The following is an 18,340-nucleotide window of genomic DNA, read 5'->3' on the forward strand; positions in this document are numbered from 1 at the left end:
CAAAATGAAAGGACCACTCAACAATTTCCCGTGGCCAGAATTCGCTACTATGGAGTTTCCCAGGGAACACACACCTCTCCTGACACACAGGTTGCTTCACACAGCCCACAAAATAGTCCCAATGACGGTCTTAATACCAGGTTAACTTATTCTGGAAGGTGCCCTGGAAGTGTGCGGCCCTGAGGACAAAGCTATGGGGTGGGCCCAAGTCATTTCAGCCACTTCGGGGGCCCCAGGATCCCAGATGAGGGGGCTGGAGGGACCACACCACATGGTCCAGTGGCTCTCAGAGGGTCCCCCTCTCCCTCTCATGCCTGGGAGGATGCAAGAGAGACCAGATCCAAGGTAAGGCAGCAATAGGTTACTGTCAAGGTTCCACTCAAGGAACCTATTAGTGATTTCAAGGATTGTTTTATATTAAACCAAACAGGTGCAAATTGAAAATACGATATCAACACGAATGCTTGAAACTTCACTCAAGTTTCACAGAAGGTTTAGGCCGGCAGTAGGTCACTTCGGGGAAATTCCAAATCCTATGGGGTTTTAGGTTGCCCTTATGGGCAGGTAAGTAGGGCGACTCAAGCCAAACTCCGTCTCTTCCATTAGAGGTGAAGTACATTTCAGGTGTAGAGAAGTGAAGTGACTTCTAAAGATGTTAGAATTAGCTGTAGCACTAGGTGCATGATTTATCCGCTTTTTTAAACATTTCATTTTCATATTCTTTATTTCTGGTAGCTCTTTAGTTTGTAGCAACAAAACTCCAGGTTTTACATAGCTCTCTCTCTCTCTCCCCCCCCCCGTCCTTCCCTCTCTCTTTCTTAATCTCTCCCTTTGTGTGCACAAATTTCCTTTTTTAAAAGGTATCCATCAGAATGGATTAGAGTTTATCTTTTTTCCAGGATGTCCTCGTTTTAATTAATTATGCGGGCCACAACCCTATTTACAAAGAAGGTCACCCTTCTGAGGGACTGGATACTAGGTCTTGGACATGTATACATCTCGGCAGGAAAACATTCAACCTAGACCCAAGTCAAGTCCAGGTGGCCCAACTCCAACAAACCAGGCGGCTCTGAGAAACGGTGGCCTCATCCAAAGGCCAGCGTGGACCTCTCTGGGCCCATTTCTTAGCCTCTAAAGTGCAGAATTAGCAACATTCAGCATCCATCTCAAAAGCTGATTGCAACCCCACATCTAAGATGTTCAGTGTGTTATCTGGGCATCCTCAGAGGGCTACAGCTGTGGGGATTTTGCCATTCCTAGGGTCAGTTAAGCAGGAAGGGAAGGGTGGAGGTTGCTTTCAGCAGGCCCTGAATGAGCAGAAGTCTAGGCCTTGCTGTGTGCCCTGAGCATGAGGTGGAGCAAGAGGCCGGACTTCCGTGTGGCTCTTGGGCTCCTGTGGCTCTCGTCTGAGGGCTCAGCCACTGAGCTGCTCCCCTTGCTGTGCACCCCTGCCCTCCACACCCGTGTCCCGGGGACGCACAGAACTGGACCTGCAGCCTGGGCTGGAGGGGCAGCGAGGCCGTGCCCCCCGCCAGCTTCGTGTCAGTCTCTGTCATGCTACAGGTGCACAGGCCACCTGGGCCCTCCTGCCTGCGTCGCTGCCTCCCAGCACCAGTGAGGGGTTCCTCTAAGGGTCAGGACCCCTGAGCCTCTCACAGGCCCTCTGCCTTTTAGGGAAAGAAGTTTACAGTGAGCAAACGCTTGGAAATACAATTTCCTCTTCCATGCTCTATTCACACTCCCCCCAGAATCATCATGCCAGCCAGAAATAAGAGCTGTAGCTTATTCCAAAAGCAATGACTTGTGCCAATTAGACTTTAACTCTGTTATTATATGGCTATAGTTCTGGGCCAGGAGACTTTGAAAAATCATCCTTAAAACACATTTTTATGTCACACTGGAGTATTTCAATGAATAAGATTCAACAATGATTCATTATTCAGGGGGAAAAAAATGATTCTTTGACTCAGTAAAGCTGCGATATTCACAGACAGACACTCAAATGTCACCTACGTGGAGACCAGCCTGGGGGACTAGAGGAGGAACTGGACAGCAGCAGGCTGACCACTATCCCCAGAGGGCTGGCCGAGGCAGGAGGGTCCCTGTCTGGTCCCACCCTATACACGGATCACGCCCCAGGTGGAAGCTAACTCAGAACTCCCAAGTCCCAGTTCAGGAAAGTAGGAGCATATAAAACTTTTTTAAAAAAGTAATAACATGCATTTGTTCTCAGATTAAGTAGTTTTTCAAAAAGATTTATGCTAAGGATATATACATACTTGTTTCACCTCTTAACTTTTATGGTGGCTTAATATCAAACAAAAACACCAGAATGTGGCAACATAGAAAGTCACCTCCAGTTAATATTCTGTTTCAGAAAGTGAGATGGAACACTGCCTACCTCTTGGCCTTCAGTCTTGGGGGAGTTTCTCAAGGTCTTTTTCTGTTGGAAAAGGGGTTTCTGCAGGCTGAGGTGGTGCTGGGCAGTGGGTTTCTGCCCTGCCTCTCCTCCTCCTTTTCTGCATCTCACCCAAGAACCCAGGCCTCCGTCCGTGGCCCGTGGACCCTCCAGGTGGAAAATTTAGGAAGGAATTCAGGAAGGTCTGAGGGGCTGGGTGTGGGGAAAATACTTCCTGATTTTCGCTAACCTCCAGCTGAGACTGAGCATTGCTTTAGTTTCTAACACAGCAAGACATCACAGTGGGGTCAGCACCTGTGACTTTATCACCAATAATAATTTCTGATATTTTTGTATCAAATTTCAGATAAAGCAGCTCTCTCCCTTTCATCACGTCTTTAAATTTGCTAGAGGTTGATATAGCCTAGCTTTTATTTAATATATTAATCCAAAAGAATAGATCCTGTATCATAGATTTTATGCTTGCTTTATACTAATTTTATAACTATATTCATTTCCTATTGCTAACAAATTACCATAAACTTAGTGGCTTAAAAGAACACAAATTGACCATCTTACAGTTCTGGAGGCCATAAATCCAAAATGGGTCTTCCTAGCTAACATCAAGGCTTGGGCAGGAACATCTTCCTTCAAGAGGCCCCAGGCCCTTGGCGTTTGGAGCTTCTGGAAGCTTTCCACACTCCCTGGCTCTCAGCCCTTCTGTCTTCATGGCCAGCGAGAGCAGGTGGGGTCTGTCTCCCATGGCAGCACTCTGCTACTCCTTCTCCTGTCTCCCCTTTTCCTTCTGTGGGCCCCTCATGATGACGGGGGCCACCCACAGAGACCCCAGTGATCTTCCCGTGTTCGGGACAGCTGGTCGGAAACCTGATCCTTACCCATCCTAAGTCCCCAACATATTCACAGTTCAGGGAAGTAGCACATGGACATCTCTGGAGCTTCGTCATTCTGCTGGATGGATGCATAAAAGGGAGGAAGGAAGGAAGGGAGGGAGGGAGGGAGGAAGGGAGGAAGGAAGGAAGGAAGGGAGGGAGGGAGGGAGGGAGGGAGGGAGGGAGGGAGGAAGGGAGGAAGGAAGGAAGGAAGGAAGGGAGGGAGGGAGGGAGGGAGGAAGGAAGGAAGGAAGGATAGAAAGGAAAAGTTGGATGAATGGTCCCCTCCATAACACTATGAACAATGCACATTTTGTGCCTTTAGAAGCACTATCCTGACAGAGGCTCCACGGGCCTCTGAAGACCAACACAACAGGTTAACAGCTGCTAGTCCAAGATGGCAACAACAACAACAACCACTGCTCCCTTGAAGGAAGTCACTGCCATTGGGGATCTTGCGCATTTTCCCTTCTATTCCTCTTCCCAAAGATCCTGGGCTGTAAGGCTTGCTGCCATCTTTCTCTGGATGAAGAAACCAGGTTTTGGAGCGTGATGACCACAGGGCCATGATGAATAGGATCATTATGTATTGCGAACATGAACTAACAAAAATTAAAATAAACTATCCAAAGAAAAAAATCAGTGAAAAACATTCCCGTGGAAGTGACGGTGCTGTGCTGACCTCCTCCGGGTCGGTGGGGCAGAGGCCCCCAGCTGGGAGGTCAGACCTGGAGATCTGGCCTTGTGCTTGCTGCTGCATCTCTCTGCACCACACCTAGAGCACAGGCCGTTGGACATAGTGGGAGAGCTTTGAGGCAGCTGGAAAAGAGAGAGCTGCAGGGGCACAGAGATGCACCCGTCCTGCAACTGCACACAGTGCAGACACAGACCCATGGCACTGCAGGCAGCAGGGTCCAAAACGCATCAGGAACTCAGCACATGTTTACAGTGACATTTGCTATTAACTCTGCAAACAAAATAGAGGGGAACAGAACGGTTCCCATGTAGGGAAGCATCCTTACATGTTAAAAACTTACTTCCAGTTATTTCTTAACTGGTTTATTTCATAAGAACAGGAAAAGTGGAGAGATGTTTCTAACTTATTTGTGGCATCTTAAGAAAAAAATAGTCTGGTAAATTCTAGAACACAATTCTACTTACGTCTCAGAGCCTTCTCAGTCCCTCTCTGAAAGCCTGCTGCTCCTTGCACTCCTTGGATTTCAGAGCACACATCCCGAAGGCCAGTGCGGGGCTGAGTCTCCCGCTTGTGAACCCTTGGAGCCTCTTAATTTCCCCACCTATTTACAAGCTCTCACGTTGCCAAGAGCTCGGCTGTTGCTAGGCTGTGGGGCAGTCTTCAGAAGCTTCCAGCTGCACATATTCCAATTAAGTCGCTCTTTGGGTATCTCAGCTCATTACACAAATCACTTGGGGGGCCGCTTCAGGACGGCGCTGTGAGCGCTCCTTGTTTCTGCCAGGCCCCCTGCGCGTGCTGAGGATGGCATCTTGACTTCTAACCCTTCACCGATAACTCTGCTAATCAAAGGATGCGTCCGTGAGAAATGAGCAAAGCAGCTGCATTTGGCTCATCTTCACTCAGGAAGATATTCAAAACTGTGCAAAGCACAAAAATAAGACTGACAAGATAACAGGCTGCTGTTGGCAAAGTGAAGCTTGCCAGTGATACCCCCAGCAAATGGCACCTCTCCGGTGATTCTCGAAGGTTTGCCAGAGTGGCTGTGTAACCATGCACTGTGTGCGTGAGTCCCAATGGTAAGCAGCTGCTGCATCAGCCTCTGTGACACCCAGACACGAGCACAGGAAGCCGTCCCTCCCCACTGGTCTCAAGCACCAAGCTTTTGTGCACCACCAGGGTTACAGCAACAATGCTCTTCCCGTCTGGTTTAGAGACAAGCAAGAAGGAATGGGTGTTCAGCAGCTTCAGCCCTCAGCTCGAAGGTCTGATGCCATTTCCCGGAACCTGCTACTGCTTAGGACTTGCTTGATCGACACAAAGGCCACCAGTGGTAGCTGCTGGCTTCACAGAGAAAGCAAGAAGTGTCCAGGGTTGTTTGGGCCACCCTTTTCTCCTTCTTGATGAACTTTAGAAATTCAGTGGCTCAGGCAGTTTGCTGCCTTCAGATTTCACGTGGCAAATGGTGTGTGAGGATCCTGATCCTAAGCAACAGGTTAGGAGGGGCGGTAGGCTTCCTGTTCCCAACGTGCTTTGTCTGCTCACAGAAAGTCCAATCTGTGCCCTCGGCCCAGGGAAACATGGATTTAAGACAAAGACTATGTGTTTCAAGAACTCACAAAGAGTAGTATCAGCTGAGTTCTAGCAACAAAATTCTAGAATCACTATATATATCCAGGGAGAAGAGTTTTAAAAAATGTTCCATGGGAAATACTGGATCAGTACTTATCTGGGAGGAAAGTATAGATAGATAGATGGCAAAATATTTTTCTGTTATTGTGCTGCTGAATATATATACAATATAAATTTAATATACAAAAAATATAAGTATATATAAACACATAAATGTACTTTCCTTGTTGTGTTACTAAAATACGAACTCCAAATACGATATAGCGCAGTACCGGTGTGCTGTTAATCCAAGGAAGGAAAAAAGTATTTGTCCTACTGTTTCTAAATCCTTAACCACAAATACAAAGCAGATTATCAGAGGAGTTACACTCTGATTTGAAAACAGATATCCCATGTTCAAATAACAATAGCAGCTACTACTAAACACTAGACTCTGATTTCAGAAAATATTTGCACTTCTCCACATCATGCTGCTTTTCTACCTGACTTGGGCACTCCAGTCACAGCAACTGCATTCACGTCTGCCTGCTGGCTTCATAGCAGCCAAAGCACATCCTCCGGGTAATGGACCTGGCTCCCGGAGGAGGTCGGGGCGCCTGGACCCACTGCTGCTTGATCACTCACTCTGGCCGGCCCCTCCCATCCTCCCTCCGCATCTGCCCCTTCCCTGAACTGCTCTCCAGAAGTCTCCATCCCTGGACTTTCATACCCAAAGCTGGAGATATTAGCTAAATGTTCTTGTGGGAAAAGGGGCTGAGTTGAGCTTTGTTTTATTATTGTTGCTTTTTTTCCTAAAGTAGAAAAACCCCAAATTGAAACAGGGGATGTAGCCTGGCAGTAGGGAAATGGAAAGGATAGGACCTGGTGGGGAAGCTTATGAACTCGGATGTTTATTGTGCTGAACTGTTCTCCTGTGACAGCAAACTACCTCTGCTTTGGAAGAAAAAAAGGTCAGTGAAATTACTAGAATGCAGCATGCTGAGCCCCACACCATCCTCATACGTGGAATAGAAGGTAACACACTACGTATAATCCACAAAGACGAGGTGAAAGATCACAAAGCCCTACAGTTTGTGATTGGAATACCCAGGTATAAGTTTCAAATGCAAAACAGGTAGGTTAATTCACATCAAATTAAAATACGCTAAGTAGTTTGGCATTTAAATATACAGAAAAGTAACATTTTGATAGAAAAGATAAGCACAAAATGCTGCGTTTCTCAGGTATAGCTTTGGTTACTATTAAGAAATTAGTAAAAAGCCTGCATGTGGCTTGGCTGCCTGAGGTCTGAGGCACAAGATTGTCACATTGCTTCTTCGTAAGAAGCTGCAATGTGTCATCACTGAAAAGAGGATTCTCCCCTGGAATTCTGTTTATTTTTGGAAGTCAATGTTCATCCAATGAGTATAGCATGTTACCTAGGAAACCAAAGGATGCTCCTAAATCCTGGATTTCCAGCAGCACAGCCATCAGCAGTCACAGATTCTGGCCATGGCGGTGCACTTCCCTAAATCCAGCACTCGGGGAAGTGGAGGCAGAAGAATTACAGATTCAAGTTCAGCCTGAGCAACTCAGCGACGTGAGGCCTTGCTTCAAAACTAAAATACAACAGAGCTGGGGATGTAGCTCAGTTCAAGGCTCTGAGTTCAGTTCCCAGCACCGTGAAAAGAAAAAAGCAAAGAAAGCACCAATCAGACCCAACAGGAGCTCAGACAGAGCCCTACTCCGGGGAGACACTGCCAGCCTCCCCTTCGCGCTGCGGTGAGGCAAACCCTTCACGCAGCCTGCGGAGCCCCGGTCTCTTTCTCTTCATGCTCACAGCCGGGCCTGGCCCCGGTTCCCGCAAGGCCCTGTGTGTTCACCCCAGTGGTCAACACCAGGCCACAAGGGCTCGGGCTGAGGGCCAGGGAGCTCGGACACCCATGATCCAGATGCAGCAGCAGCTGGGGACCGTCCCGGAAGAGCTCACAGGATCACAGCGACCACGGAAGAGGACCTGGGCCCCCTGGCTGCGCTCTTGGGAATTTACTTAAATTTTACTTGAGTATTGTGGAGCAAAGCAAAACTAAAACTAATCGAATTGCGCAAGAAATGGTTTGGAAAAAACCAATTATTTTTCCTGAAGGAACCCAAAACTGTCTCAGATATTCTAAAATAAATAACAAAAACTGCTGTGAAATCACCGATGAGTATGGCCGAGTGCAATATCAAAATAAACTCTTTGGAATATACTTCCATTAAAGGCAGTCACGTGGAAGGGAGGATGTACTAATTCCAACAGAATTCATATTTGTACAATATTCCAGCTGCATAGTTAAATGTGTACAGTTGTTTCCTTGTAATAAATAAATTCCCCTTTTTAGGCATTAATACATATCTTCATTTACAAGTAATAAGTTGCTCAAGATGTTAGTACTGGGCTTATTTATCACTAAAATAAAAACAGTAAAGTCATACTTGAGATAATCATGTCATATCCATTCTTTCAAAAAATTCATCAAATCCCTATTGTTTAAAAAATGTATCAAATTTGCATTGTACACATATGTGTTAATAATAAATGTTAGATTTAGAGGAAGACTAACATTCTATAAACTTGTGCAATTCTGCTTGTGGTATATTGCTTTATGGTACATGAAGTGCTTTTATATATTCTCGGTTATTCCTGAGAAAGGGTTTAAGAGTGGAACACACATTAGACCATCCCTAATTGGTAAGGAAACAGAAATTTCCTACCAGCTCCCACGATACTAAAAATACACTCACATACAGGTACATTTAAAAATGCAAGGAATTCGGCTCAGTGTAAGTAAACCCATTCATTCCTTGATTAAAATAACATTAAAGCAACAGAAACTCGGGGTATGTTACTTAATAACAAGAATACTCCAAACAAACTTGATTCCAGCTTACCACTTCTCCAGAGAAAGGGTTCCCTCATCTAGAAACAAGGAAAAGACCGGACCAGGAGCGTATCCTTTGCAATTCTCATGTCCCATGGGCCTTTGAACTTTATACTTTTTCACTTAATAAAGTCACAGCGCTGCACCCGTGCGTGTACAGAAGCCATGTGCAGAGCGGTGGGACTGAAGCCGCTCCCGGGGGGGAGATCTAACCGCAGAAGGAACTGTAAAACAAGCCCCGAGGGCAGGCCGGGCTGAGTCTGAAGCGAGATGCCCCAGCCGGGACCAGGGCCTGCGGGACGCAAGGAGGCTTTGGCCACTCTGCGGGGAACTCGCCCTGCGCTTCCGCATGAGCAGAACTGACTGGGCCCCGCGTTCCACACGCGTCACCCAGCAACCCTGCTCCCTGGCCCCCGGCCCAGCCCTGCACTCGCTCCCCAGAGAGCCCTCATCTCCTACTTGACACAGGTAAGCGCTGACTGCCGCTTGTCGAGCTGTACTTCTGCAATCTCTCAGTCTCGATGCACATTTCCTCTCTTCCTAGTGAGCTCACACCCTGTTGCAGGGATGGCTTCACGAAGCCATCGCGCTGTACCTGCTGTTCCTTGAACACGGCCTCCTCTCAGGCCCATTACCGCACGACTGCGCCCCCGGTGGCCACTCCTGGAACTGCAGGGGCCTGTTCTCCAAGGCGAGCTCAGGGCCTCACTGGGCTGCGCATGCGCCTTTCTCTCTGGGCCTGGCCTCCTGGCTTCTGTCTCCGCCCTCCGCTAGCCTATCCATGCACACCTAGGGTTATGTTTAATTTATAAACTAGGCACAGTAAGCGATTAGGAATAACGAATTAAAACAATTAAGGAATCACCTGGAATAACAGTGACGCGCATGTGGCCTCTGCTTATTTCCGGAATTTGCATCTACGCTTTCCTGGTGTGGCTGACCCTGGGTAATCCCAACTGTGCTTAGAAGAGCGGTGGGCAGGGGGGTTCAGTACCGGGCCCAGCCCAGGCCCTGTGCAGAGGGGCGGCTCAGGAGCAGGAGGCAGGGTCCCCCCAGGCCACGGGTCATCTCCAAGGGGTCATCTCCAGGGACAGCGGGGTGCTTCGGGTGTCTGCAGTCAAAACAGGAGGGAAACAGCGACCCAAACCGGATGTGCACAGTGTTTCTATCAGCCTGCCCGAACCTGGGTGGTTTCCAATAGAAAGTCCATCTGGGGACCAAACAAAAATCTAAGAAAACTCTGCGTATGCGTATTGAATAGATGCAGAGAATCAGAGAAAAGTAACATATTTAGAGGTAGAATTTAGAAATCAGAAACTGCATATAACAGTGAAGGAAGCACAGGCATAGCCAAGAATAATCCAAACATCCTCCAGGAACGGACCACCTATCGGAACAGAAATGCAAAGGCCGTTCTCACCGCGTCTCAAGGCCGTGGTCTCAGGGCTGCGAGGCCCACAGTGCATGAGAAGCCGCATGGGGAACCTGGATGGAAGGACTGTGGGATACAAGAAAACGCCCAGCTCCAACTCAACACATCAGGAAATAAGAGCTTGTCTCCCTATTCCAAATAAGCTGTGCCATCTCTCCATCTTTGTTTTCTGTTTTGATGCTGTATGAAACTGATAAGAGCTTCCAATAAACAGCAGTCGGGCAATCCAGGCTGCACTAGTGCAGTCCCAGTTTCCGGGCAGAATCCAGGGCTGCAGATAAGACAAGAAGCACTGTCACTTAGTTAAACATAAACTATGTTACTATTTTTTTCCTTTGCAGGCATCGCAATAATATTATCCACAAGTGGACGCTGCAAAGCAATTTCCTTTCTTTCCTCGTTTTCTCTCTTGCACTAATATGTGATGCAAATACAGAATGGGTGTCAGATGCCGTGACCAGGAGCGCATCCCTGACGCAGGCTCAGTGGCAGGGTGCACCAAGCCCCCTTCCCTCTGCAACTGGCCCGGCAAGGAGCCTGGAGCTCGGGGCAGAAGATGCAGGGCCGCAGCCGACACCTGGGTCTCAAAACAGTGGCGAAGGTGTGCTCTGGCTAGCAGGTGGGTAAGACAGTGCTGTCAAGAAAGGGGCTGTGTGCAGAAGTTATTTTTATTTTTCCTTGAAGGACTTTTTGATTTTCATCAAAATCTAGAATTTCAAGACCTATACCTGAATATGTCTCTTTCTCAAAATTAAGTAAAAATGACTGCTATCTGAAACATGAAGTCTACTTTTCACCTGAGCCACATTTCCTTTAAAGTAGCACCAAAACAAAGCAATGTCTTTTTAACTTCACTAAAAATTTGAAAATTGTCATTTTGCCAAAATCCGTATGCTGCTTTAACTACCAACTGATTATTTTGAAAAAAATCCAGGGCCGGGGATTTAGCTCAGTGGTTCCGGCACCTGCCTCACACGAGCCAGATCCCGAGTTCAATCCCCAGTACCAAAAAAAAAAAAATCATTGAAAAAAATCCAAATGAAGGAACGGTTACGGGAACTGCACAGTGACCTGCAGCACAACAATCTCCATCTCTCCGGGCCTTTCCTTTTTTCTTGTCTAATAAAAACAATAATTATCGCCACTATTGTTGCTGCTGCTGAACAATTTGAGAGTAAGCTATATATCTGATGCTTCTCTCCCCCTAAATATTTCAACATCATTTTCTAAGAACAAAGACAATCTTTTATAGAACCATCTGCAAAGGAAAATTTTTCTGTGCTTATCTTTAGTTTTAAGAACTTAGACATGGTAGTGTTGTAAAACTCCGGTTGAAGGTAAAAATCCTTTTTCTTCGTCACAAAGAGTCTTTTTAGCTCCTTGTTCCAAGGAACAGAACAGAGTAAACGTCTTCTGAAGGTGGAGGTTTGTCTGGATTTCAGGAGTTCCCTGTGCTGAGCACACACCCAGTGTCTGCAATTCCAAAATTCTCCTTTGAGAATGACCTCAGCACCTCTCATGTGTGGTGTAACATTGTGATTCCAGCTACTGTCATCCGTCCTCAAGGTCCACGCCGAGACTCCCGTGTTTGGGAACAGGATGTAGTTTTAAAGAAGTACACGGAACATTTTCTTCCAACGTGAGTCTAAATCTTGACTTATTTTTGAATACGCTTGGCATTTGTGTCAGTGCTTTGGATTTCAGCACCCAGAGGCAGATGCAGCAAGAAAAGTCAGTGACATTTTAGATTGATTAAAGAACCCTTTAATGATATCACCCTTATATCCCAAGCCCCCCACCCCCCAAAAAAACGTTCCAAAGAAAGCCAAGGCTCTGCAAACAGACTTCTATTAAAATTAATTTTTTAATAACTGCTTGGTGTTATCACTACTTCCCCAAATGCTAATTAATTCTAACTCTAAACTATGTAATTATAATACTTCTGCTGAAATACAAATTATCTGGTGCCCCTGGGGTGAAGGAGTTAGAATGTATTTCATGTTCGTTCAGCAGCGAGACGCCAGCTCTGCCACCATGGAAACAATGTAGCCGGGCTGGCTCCCCTCCCCCAGCCTCGCTGCCCTTCCTCTTCCTGGGAGACCGGATTGGGGACAGTTGGCGTCCCCTGGTTTAATGCCTCTCTCCGAGGTCCTGGGGGGGAACCGCGGCTCGCCAAGTTATTTCTGGCCAGGCGCTGCGGCACACGTGGTGGCTTCATTTAGTCAGCGGCCTAAGTGGCAGCCCAGGTAACTGCAGGATGGGAATTGCCGTTGCCATGGCAATGGAACAACTCTTCCTGGTTCTGTCAAAACCCATTTCTCTCTGCGACTAGGCAGGGGTCAGGGAGGAAAGACACGCCCGTGCCAGGAGAAAATGTGAGGAAGGAGGGACTCTGCAGCACCCACCCGGGGTGTGGGAGAGAAATTCCACAGCCTTTCCTGCAAAGATTTGTGCACACTGTGATGTTTCCAACCCAAGTCCTTTTATTTTTTTCTCTCATTGGAAGCAGAAAATATAAGTTTTTTTTTTTTCTCCTGAAACCTCAAAACAGCTATCACAGCACTGCCTGGTCCCATTTTCCAGTTGTCCATTTTTTCTGCTGCCTCCGAGGGATCCCATGGTGCTGGCTGACACCCTCTCCCGGCCCCGCCAGCCCTGGGGATGAACAAGCCCAGGACCTGGACATGCCACACAAGAGCCTCACCACCGAGCTATACCCCAAACTCCCAGCACTCTGCTTTCAGACCTAATATACATTCGCCCATTCTACCCTGAACCCAAAGATGTCAGGCTGGGACTGGGCTCATGGGAAGACGTGAAGTAGGCAGGTAGACCAGAACTCTCCTCTCTGCCTCTTTGGGATGCAGTTTGGGAGACTCAGGGTGCTGAGTGCAGAGGGGCTGGGCTCCGGTCCCTGGTCTGGGGCATTTGTCACTGCCGCCTGTCCCTGGCTTGGCCTTGGTTTGACCCCCAGTTTCCCCTTGCACTGGCCGGTTGGCCTGGTGCATGGCTCTGAGCGGTAGCTTTGGCTCGCAGTGCCCACCGCCCTGCTGCCCAGTGTCCCTGGGCTCACAGAGACCTGAGGACTTAGAGCAGAGGAAGGGGGTGCCCAGGCTCAGGCACTCGGCTCTAAGGGGAGGACACAGCACCTGACAGTGACCATTCCTGAGTTCAGCACCGACAGCCGACACCCTCCCTAGGGACCTCCGTTGCAGGTTCGTGAGTCCCCTCAGCACCCACAATGCTGTGGGCAATTTTGTCCATGTGGCTGCGACTTCTAAGTGACCGTGGGATGGAGGGTTCCCGGGTAATACAGGCTGACCTCTGGCCAGAGTCAAAGGGCACGCTCTTCCTTCCTCTCTTTTCTTCTTCTTGTTCTCCTCCTCCTCCTCCTCCTCCTCCTCCTTCCCTCTCTCTCTCTCTCTCTCTCTCTCTCTCTCTCTCTCTCTGACAGGATCTAAGTTGCCCACCTGGGCTCCAACTTGAGACCCTCCTGCTTCAGCTTCCCAGAGTGCTAGCATTCCAGGATCCATCACCGAGCCTGGTGATGTTCCAAATGTTTATCCTCCCGGAGTTCACTGTTCAAACCTTTGATCTGGATGGTGGTATTAAAAGGTGGGGCTTTCAGGAGCCTTCATGAAGTGTTGTGCCCTCACAGGACAAGCCTGAAGGAGACCCCCTGCCCCTCGAGCCCCCTGAAGATGAAGTGAGGTACTGCCCGTGAGCCAGGAAGTGGGGTCTCATTGGACCCCAAATCTGCTAGTGGCTGCATCTAGGACTTCCCAGCCTGCAGGATAATGACAAACATAATTCTCCTGTTTCTACTCTTCCCAGCTTATGGCGCTAAATTTTATCCAAGCAGCAAAACCGACTAAGATGCCCGAGAGGAGGAAGTTCTGACTCTGACCCCGAAATCCCGCCTGAGCTTCCAGCCTCCTGGTTACCTCTGCAGACCGCAAGGCCCACAGATGGGCAGACCAATCCATGGAAGCCAATGCCTCCCTCTCTCCTCCTCCCTGTGTACAAGTGTGTGTGTAAAGGGGTGTGTGGGGGGTATATGGTATGTATGGGTATATTTATTCTGTTGGCTCTCAGTAACTTGAATAACTGGGTAACTCATTTTTAGCTTAGTAAATTTATTTTGAAATTGTTATTTACCTATATAATTTCGATCCTATTATTGAGAATATTTTATGTATTATTACATGTTACTGTACATAATGACTACTTTCATTGTGAGTATCTGGTACAGGTACATGACACATCTTAATTCCATTTTTCTATATTCCTTTCCCTTCCCCCTTTCCTCTTCTTTCATCTCCTGGTCCTGTTCCCGTTTGCAGCAGATCTATTACCCAGTTTCCTTTTATCTGTCTTTTATTTTACTCTTTTATTTATACCTTGGATTTCTCATACAAGAGATACCATATGGTATGTAAGCTCATGCATCTGATTTATTTCACTTAACATTATGTTTTCAAGGTGTATCTATTATCCTATAAAAGGGTCAAATTTATCCTTTTTTACAGCAGCATAGTTCTCCATTGCGTATAAATACCACGTTTCTGTTGATGGACATGTAGGCCACTTCCAAGATTTGGCTATTATGAGTTGTGCTGCTATAAACATGGTATGCATGTCTCACTGTATACGGTGTCTTTAATTCTTTGGGAAAGATGCCTCATAGGAGAACAGCTGGGTCAAATGGACTTTCTGTTTTTAGTCTTTTGACTCTCCATACTGATTTCCGTGGTGGTTGCAGTAGTTCATATTCCCACCGCCTCACCAGCATTTGTTAGCATTTGATTTCTTGATGTTGGCCACCACCAGCACCATTTCTCCTTGACGTACAGTGAAATTTCAGTGTTGTTTTCATTTGCATTTCGCTAATGGCCAGTCATGCTGAACATGTTTTCATATATTTGTGAATTATTTATATTTCTTCTTCTTAGAAATGTGTATTCATTTCAGTTGTCCATTTTTGACTGGGACTTGTATTTTGAGGGCCTAATTTTTGAATTCTTTATATATGGCAAATATTAGTCCTCTGTCCAAGGTGCAGCTGGCCAAATGTTTTTCCCATTCTGTAGGTTGTCTCTTCACTCTGCTGGTTGTTTCCTTTGCTATGCGGAAGTTAATTTGATATGGTCCCATGTGTTAACTTTTGATGTTATTTCTTGTATAATTAGGGTTCTGTTCAAAAAGTCCATGCCTAATACTATGACTTCAGGATTCTTACCTACCTTATCTTCCAGTAGGTTGTGTTTCTCTTTCAACGTTTAGATATTTGATCTACTTTGGTTCTAACTTAGTAATAGACAGACATATGGATCTCGCTTCACTCTTCTGCACACTGATGGCCAGTTTCCCCAGCACTGTTTGTGAGGCTATCCCCAGCACATGGTTGCCCCGTTTGCAAAGGTCAGTAGCTGAATGTGGCTGCAGCTGTTTCTGCATCCGCCATTCTGTCCCATTGATCCACATGTCTGCTTCTGTACCAGCACATGCTGTTTTCATCACTGGAGCTTAGTAATATAACTTGAAATCTGAGGTTGTGGTGTCTCCTGCTTTGTTCTTGTTACCCAGGATCGCTTTTGCTCTTCTGGGTCTCTTCTGGTTCCTTATTTATTTTAGGACTATGTTCTCTAGCTCTGTGAGGAATCCTATTGGCATTTTGATTGGGGTCCCTTAAATCTGTGCAACAGTTTGTGCCATATGGCCATTCTGCCTATCCAAGAACAGGGGGTGTCTTTCTATTTCTTACGGTCTGTTCAATCTCTCTTTAGAGTTCTATAGCTTTGGACGTAGAGGTCTTTCACTTCCTTGGATAGGCTGATTCCTAGGTATTTAATCTCTGGGTAATTTAAACTAGATCACAAAGCACAGGAATTGCCCTCTGCGTCATTCTAGAGCTCCTAATGCAAGTGATGCTCATGTCACTGAGATCTTGCAGGGATGAGAAGGTGTGGGGCTGCTCCAGACCAGCTGGCTCCTCACTGCCCTCACTGGCCTGCTCTAAATCACGTGTGAAGCACAGCACGCACCTTGCACTGCAGGGACGCATTTCCCATGGAATAATTTCTGGGAGCCAAAGTGGATAAATGACAAACTCCAGGTTGAATTTCAGCGGTATACTTACATGTCCACACTTGAGAGGCGCAGAGCAGCCTCCTTCCAGGGAAAGTGGTTCTCCGCTGGCCGTAGTTACAGCCAGGCAGGTAGGAGGGCAGGAATACACGCAATGCCTGTCCTAGGCTGTACGGTTGCTGTGTAAGCATTGCACAACCAAAGACTGCTATCAACAACTTAAAGGCATTAATACATGCATTCTTTCACAGGTTCTCAAGGAGGAAACAAGAGACCAATACTAACTTGAAAATGGAGAAAAATGTAGAAACACAGGCTACTGTTGTGCTGAGTCAGCACAGGAGAACTGAACATGGAGGGCTTTGCTCCTGACAGAAGGCTGTGGTTTCTAACAAGCTTGAGTCACTTCCTCGCTCTCTGGTTGTATAGTAAGCATGCAAACCCCACTCTTTGTCATTCCCAACTGGCGAGGCGATCTGATAATGTGAGGAGACATTTTCGGTTGCCACGGGGGGTGGGGGGCGGCGGGAGAGTAGGCGATGCTGACATCTACAGAGAAAGACGCTGCCAGACGCCTTTACACCACAGACGCCCTGCCCCCCGGCTGATGTCCAGGCCCCAGAGGTCCATGGGCAGAGGCCGCAAGCCCTTCTCCAGGACAACTAGGCATGAGGGAGGCACCTCCCATCTCTCCCATGGGTGTCTGCTGTTTTAAACCGGAGAGGAAGACTGACCTGGAGACTGAAGGAAGGCAACCCCAGGTCGGGAGCGGACAGGAAGCTGGCACGGACCCACAGCCCTCCAGCCCTGGGCAGGAGCAGCGCTGACCTCACAGCCCCGTTTCAGCCACTGTCCAATCAAAAGGAAGGGACCATACAATGCAATCTGCTGCACCTGACCATACAATGCAATCTGCTGCGCTCCACAGGGAAGGCAGACTCAACGTTCACGATCACCCAGCACCAATCCTGCAAAACATGTCTAATAAGGACGTGATGTATTTCTAATGCCTTCCTTAATTTCATTTCCCCCCTTTAAAACAATAAATATTGATAACTAACTCTAAGTTGTGTCATTTCTTTGGGCTTCAGTTGCTCAGATTGAAAAGCAGAGTCCTCCTCTGTGAGGCTGTTTCAAAGTGGAGTTTGTGAGCCCCGGGGAAGGTGTGCCACACGCTTCCCATCCAAAGAACAAGCAAACAAGCCAACAGGCCAGCTGACGTCTCTCCCTGGAAGTTATCAGTCTCTCTCTCAAAGGGTCCCGTTGTCAGGTGCTGGGTAGAAGATGACCTCCCTGCCTCTCCCTACCGGTCTCTGCTCCACTGCTGCCCCTCTGCCATCTTAGCCTACAGTGTCCGGGAGGGTCTGGCACTTGGGTAGGAGGGAGAAGCCAGGTGGAACCATCCTGTCACCCGGAAGCCAGGGACCGAGACATAACATTCAGCCACCAAGGGCCACCGTGGGAGCCAACTGAGGTGCTGGCTTTACGGGGAGCTATGTGTGGTGAGCTCTCTACCTAGACTGACTTGATGAAAAGAATCTGGTGTATAACAAAAAGAGAAATAGACACCGTTATAAAAACCTGTGGGAGGCACTGTGGGTTCTAAAAATATTTAGGTTGTATAAGACTGACGCCAGAATTTTCATCATCAGACGTTTCACAAGGGTTATTTTTATCGGTAATTTTCCCATGTAATTCCAAATAAAAATCTAAAATTTGGAAAAGTAACAAAGCGATATCTTCACAACTTTTACGGTGAGTTGACAGGAGAATGCCACAGGAAGGTTCTCTCTTTACCTCTCCTTGTCTATGATTTTAGTTTTCAAATTTTCCACCAAAGCACAGGTGTGTAATGCGCAGAAGTGTCACGCATGTTTGGCAAGTGACAAGGTCGTTCTCCTTTCTGGTGCAGCTTAAATACATGGAATTCTTATGCTGATTGTATCACTTGAGCTAAGATGTCAAAATCAACAATATTTTTAAAACTCCGGGATTGTGCTAGCTGCCCCCTTGGCACACACTTCTCAGGGGTGACGCTCGCGGCCTCTGAGCCAGGCTGGGTCACCCCGTCCTCCCCAGCAGGCGGCTGTGGGCTCTGTCCCGTGTGCCCTCACCCTGTCCCTGGCTGTCCCATCACACGCTTGCATGCGCGGCCCTTCTTTCCGAAATGTCTCCAGCCACATTTGCCTCCCAACACAAACCTCCCTGTGTGCGGTGGACAGCGAGCGTGGCCCTATCCTTCGTGTCTCCTGGGCTCCACGCCCTCACTGAGGCCCTCCAGCCCCTCCTGCCTCAAGCCGAGCT

General features: G+C 47.6%; 1 protein-coding gene and 1 long non-coding RNA gene across 6 annotated transcripts in view; one reads left to right on the forward strand and one right to left on the reverse strand.

Annotated features, from left to right (window-relative positions):
- The window catches only part of Dscam (DS cell adhesion molecule), a 589,901-nt gene that overhangs the window by 349,031 nt on the left and 222,530 nt on the right, over window positions 1-18,340 (reverse strand). Inside the window, exon 1 of one of the 4 annotated variants that reach the window (XM_021256356.2) lies at window positions 8,528-9,680. The exons of the other annotated variants lie outside the window; for them this stretch is intronic. Within the exon in view, the coding sequence (XP_021112015.1) occupies window positions 8,528-8,555 (28 nt within the window). The 5' untranslated portion in view covers window positions 8,556-9,680. Of the gene's footprint in view, window positions 1-8,527; window positions 9,681-18,340 lie in introns of those variants that run through there. 4 annotated transcript variants of the gene reach the window in all.
- LOC110348684 (uncharacterized) lies at window positions 11,409-17,084 on the forward strand. 2 transcript variants are annotated; one of them, XR_015451331.1, is made up of 3 exons: window positions 11,409-11,588; window positions 13,784-13,975; window positions 16,288-17,083. It is a non-coding gene; the product is annotated as an uncharacterized LOC110348684 (long non-coding RNA). The 2 variants fall into 2 exon arrangements; XR_002394147.2 differs by lacking the exon at window positions 11,409-11,588 and adding an exon at window positions 12,339-13,164 and having other exon boundaries at window positions 16,288-17,084.

Source organism: Heterocephalus glaber, unplaced genomic scaffold (assembly GCF_053883595.1).
Source record: "Heterocephalus glaber isolate CG9 unplaced genomic scaffold, H.glaber_assembly_v1.0 deba00000122, whole genome shotgun sequence".
Lineage (NCBI taxonomy): Eukaryota > Metazoa > Chordata > Mammalia > Rodentia > Bathyergidae > Heterocephalus > Heterocephalus glaber.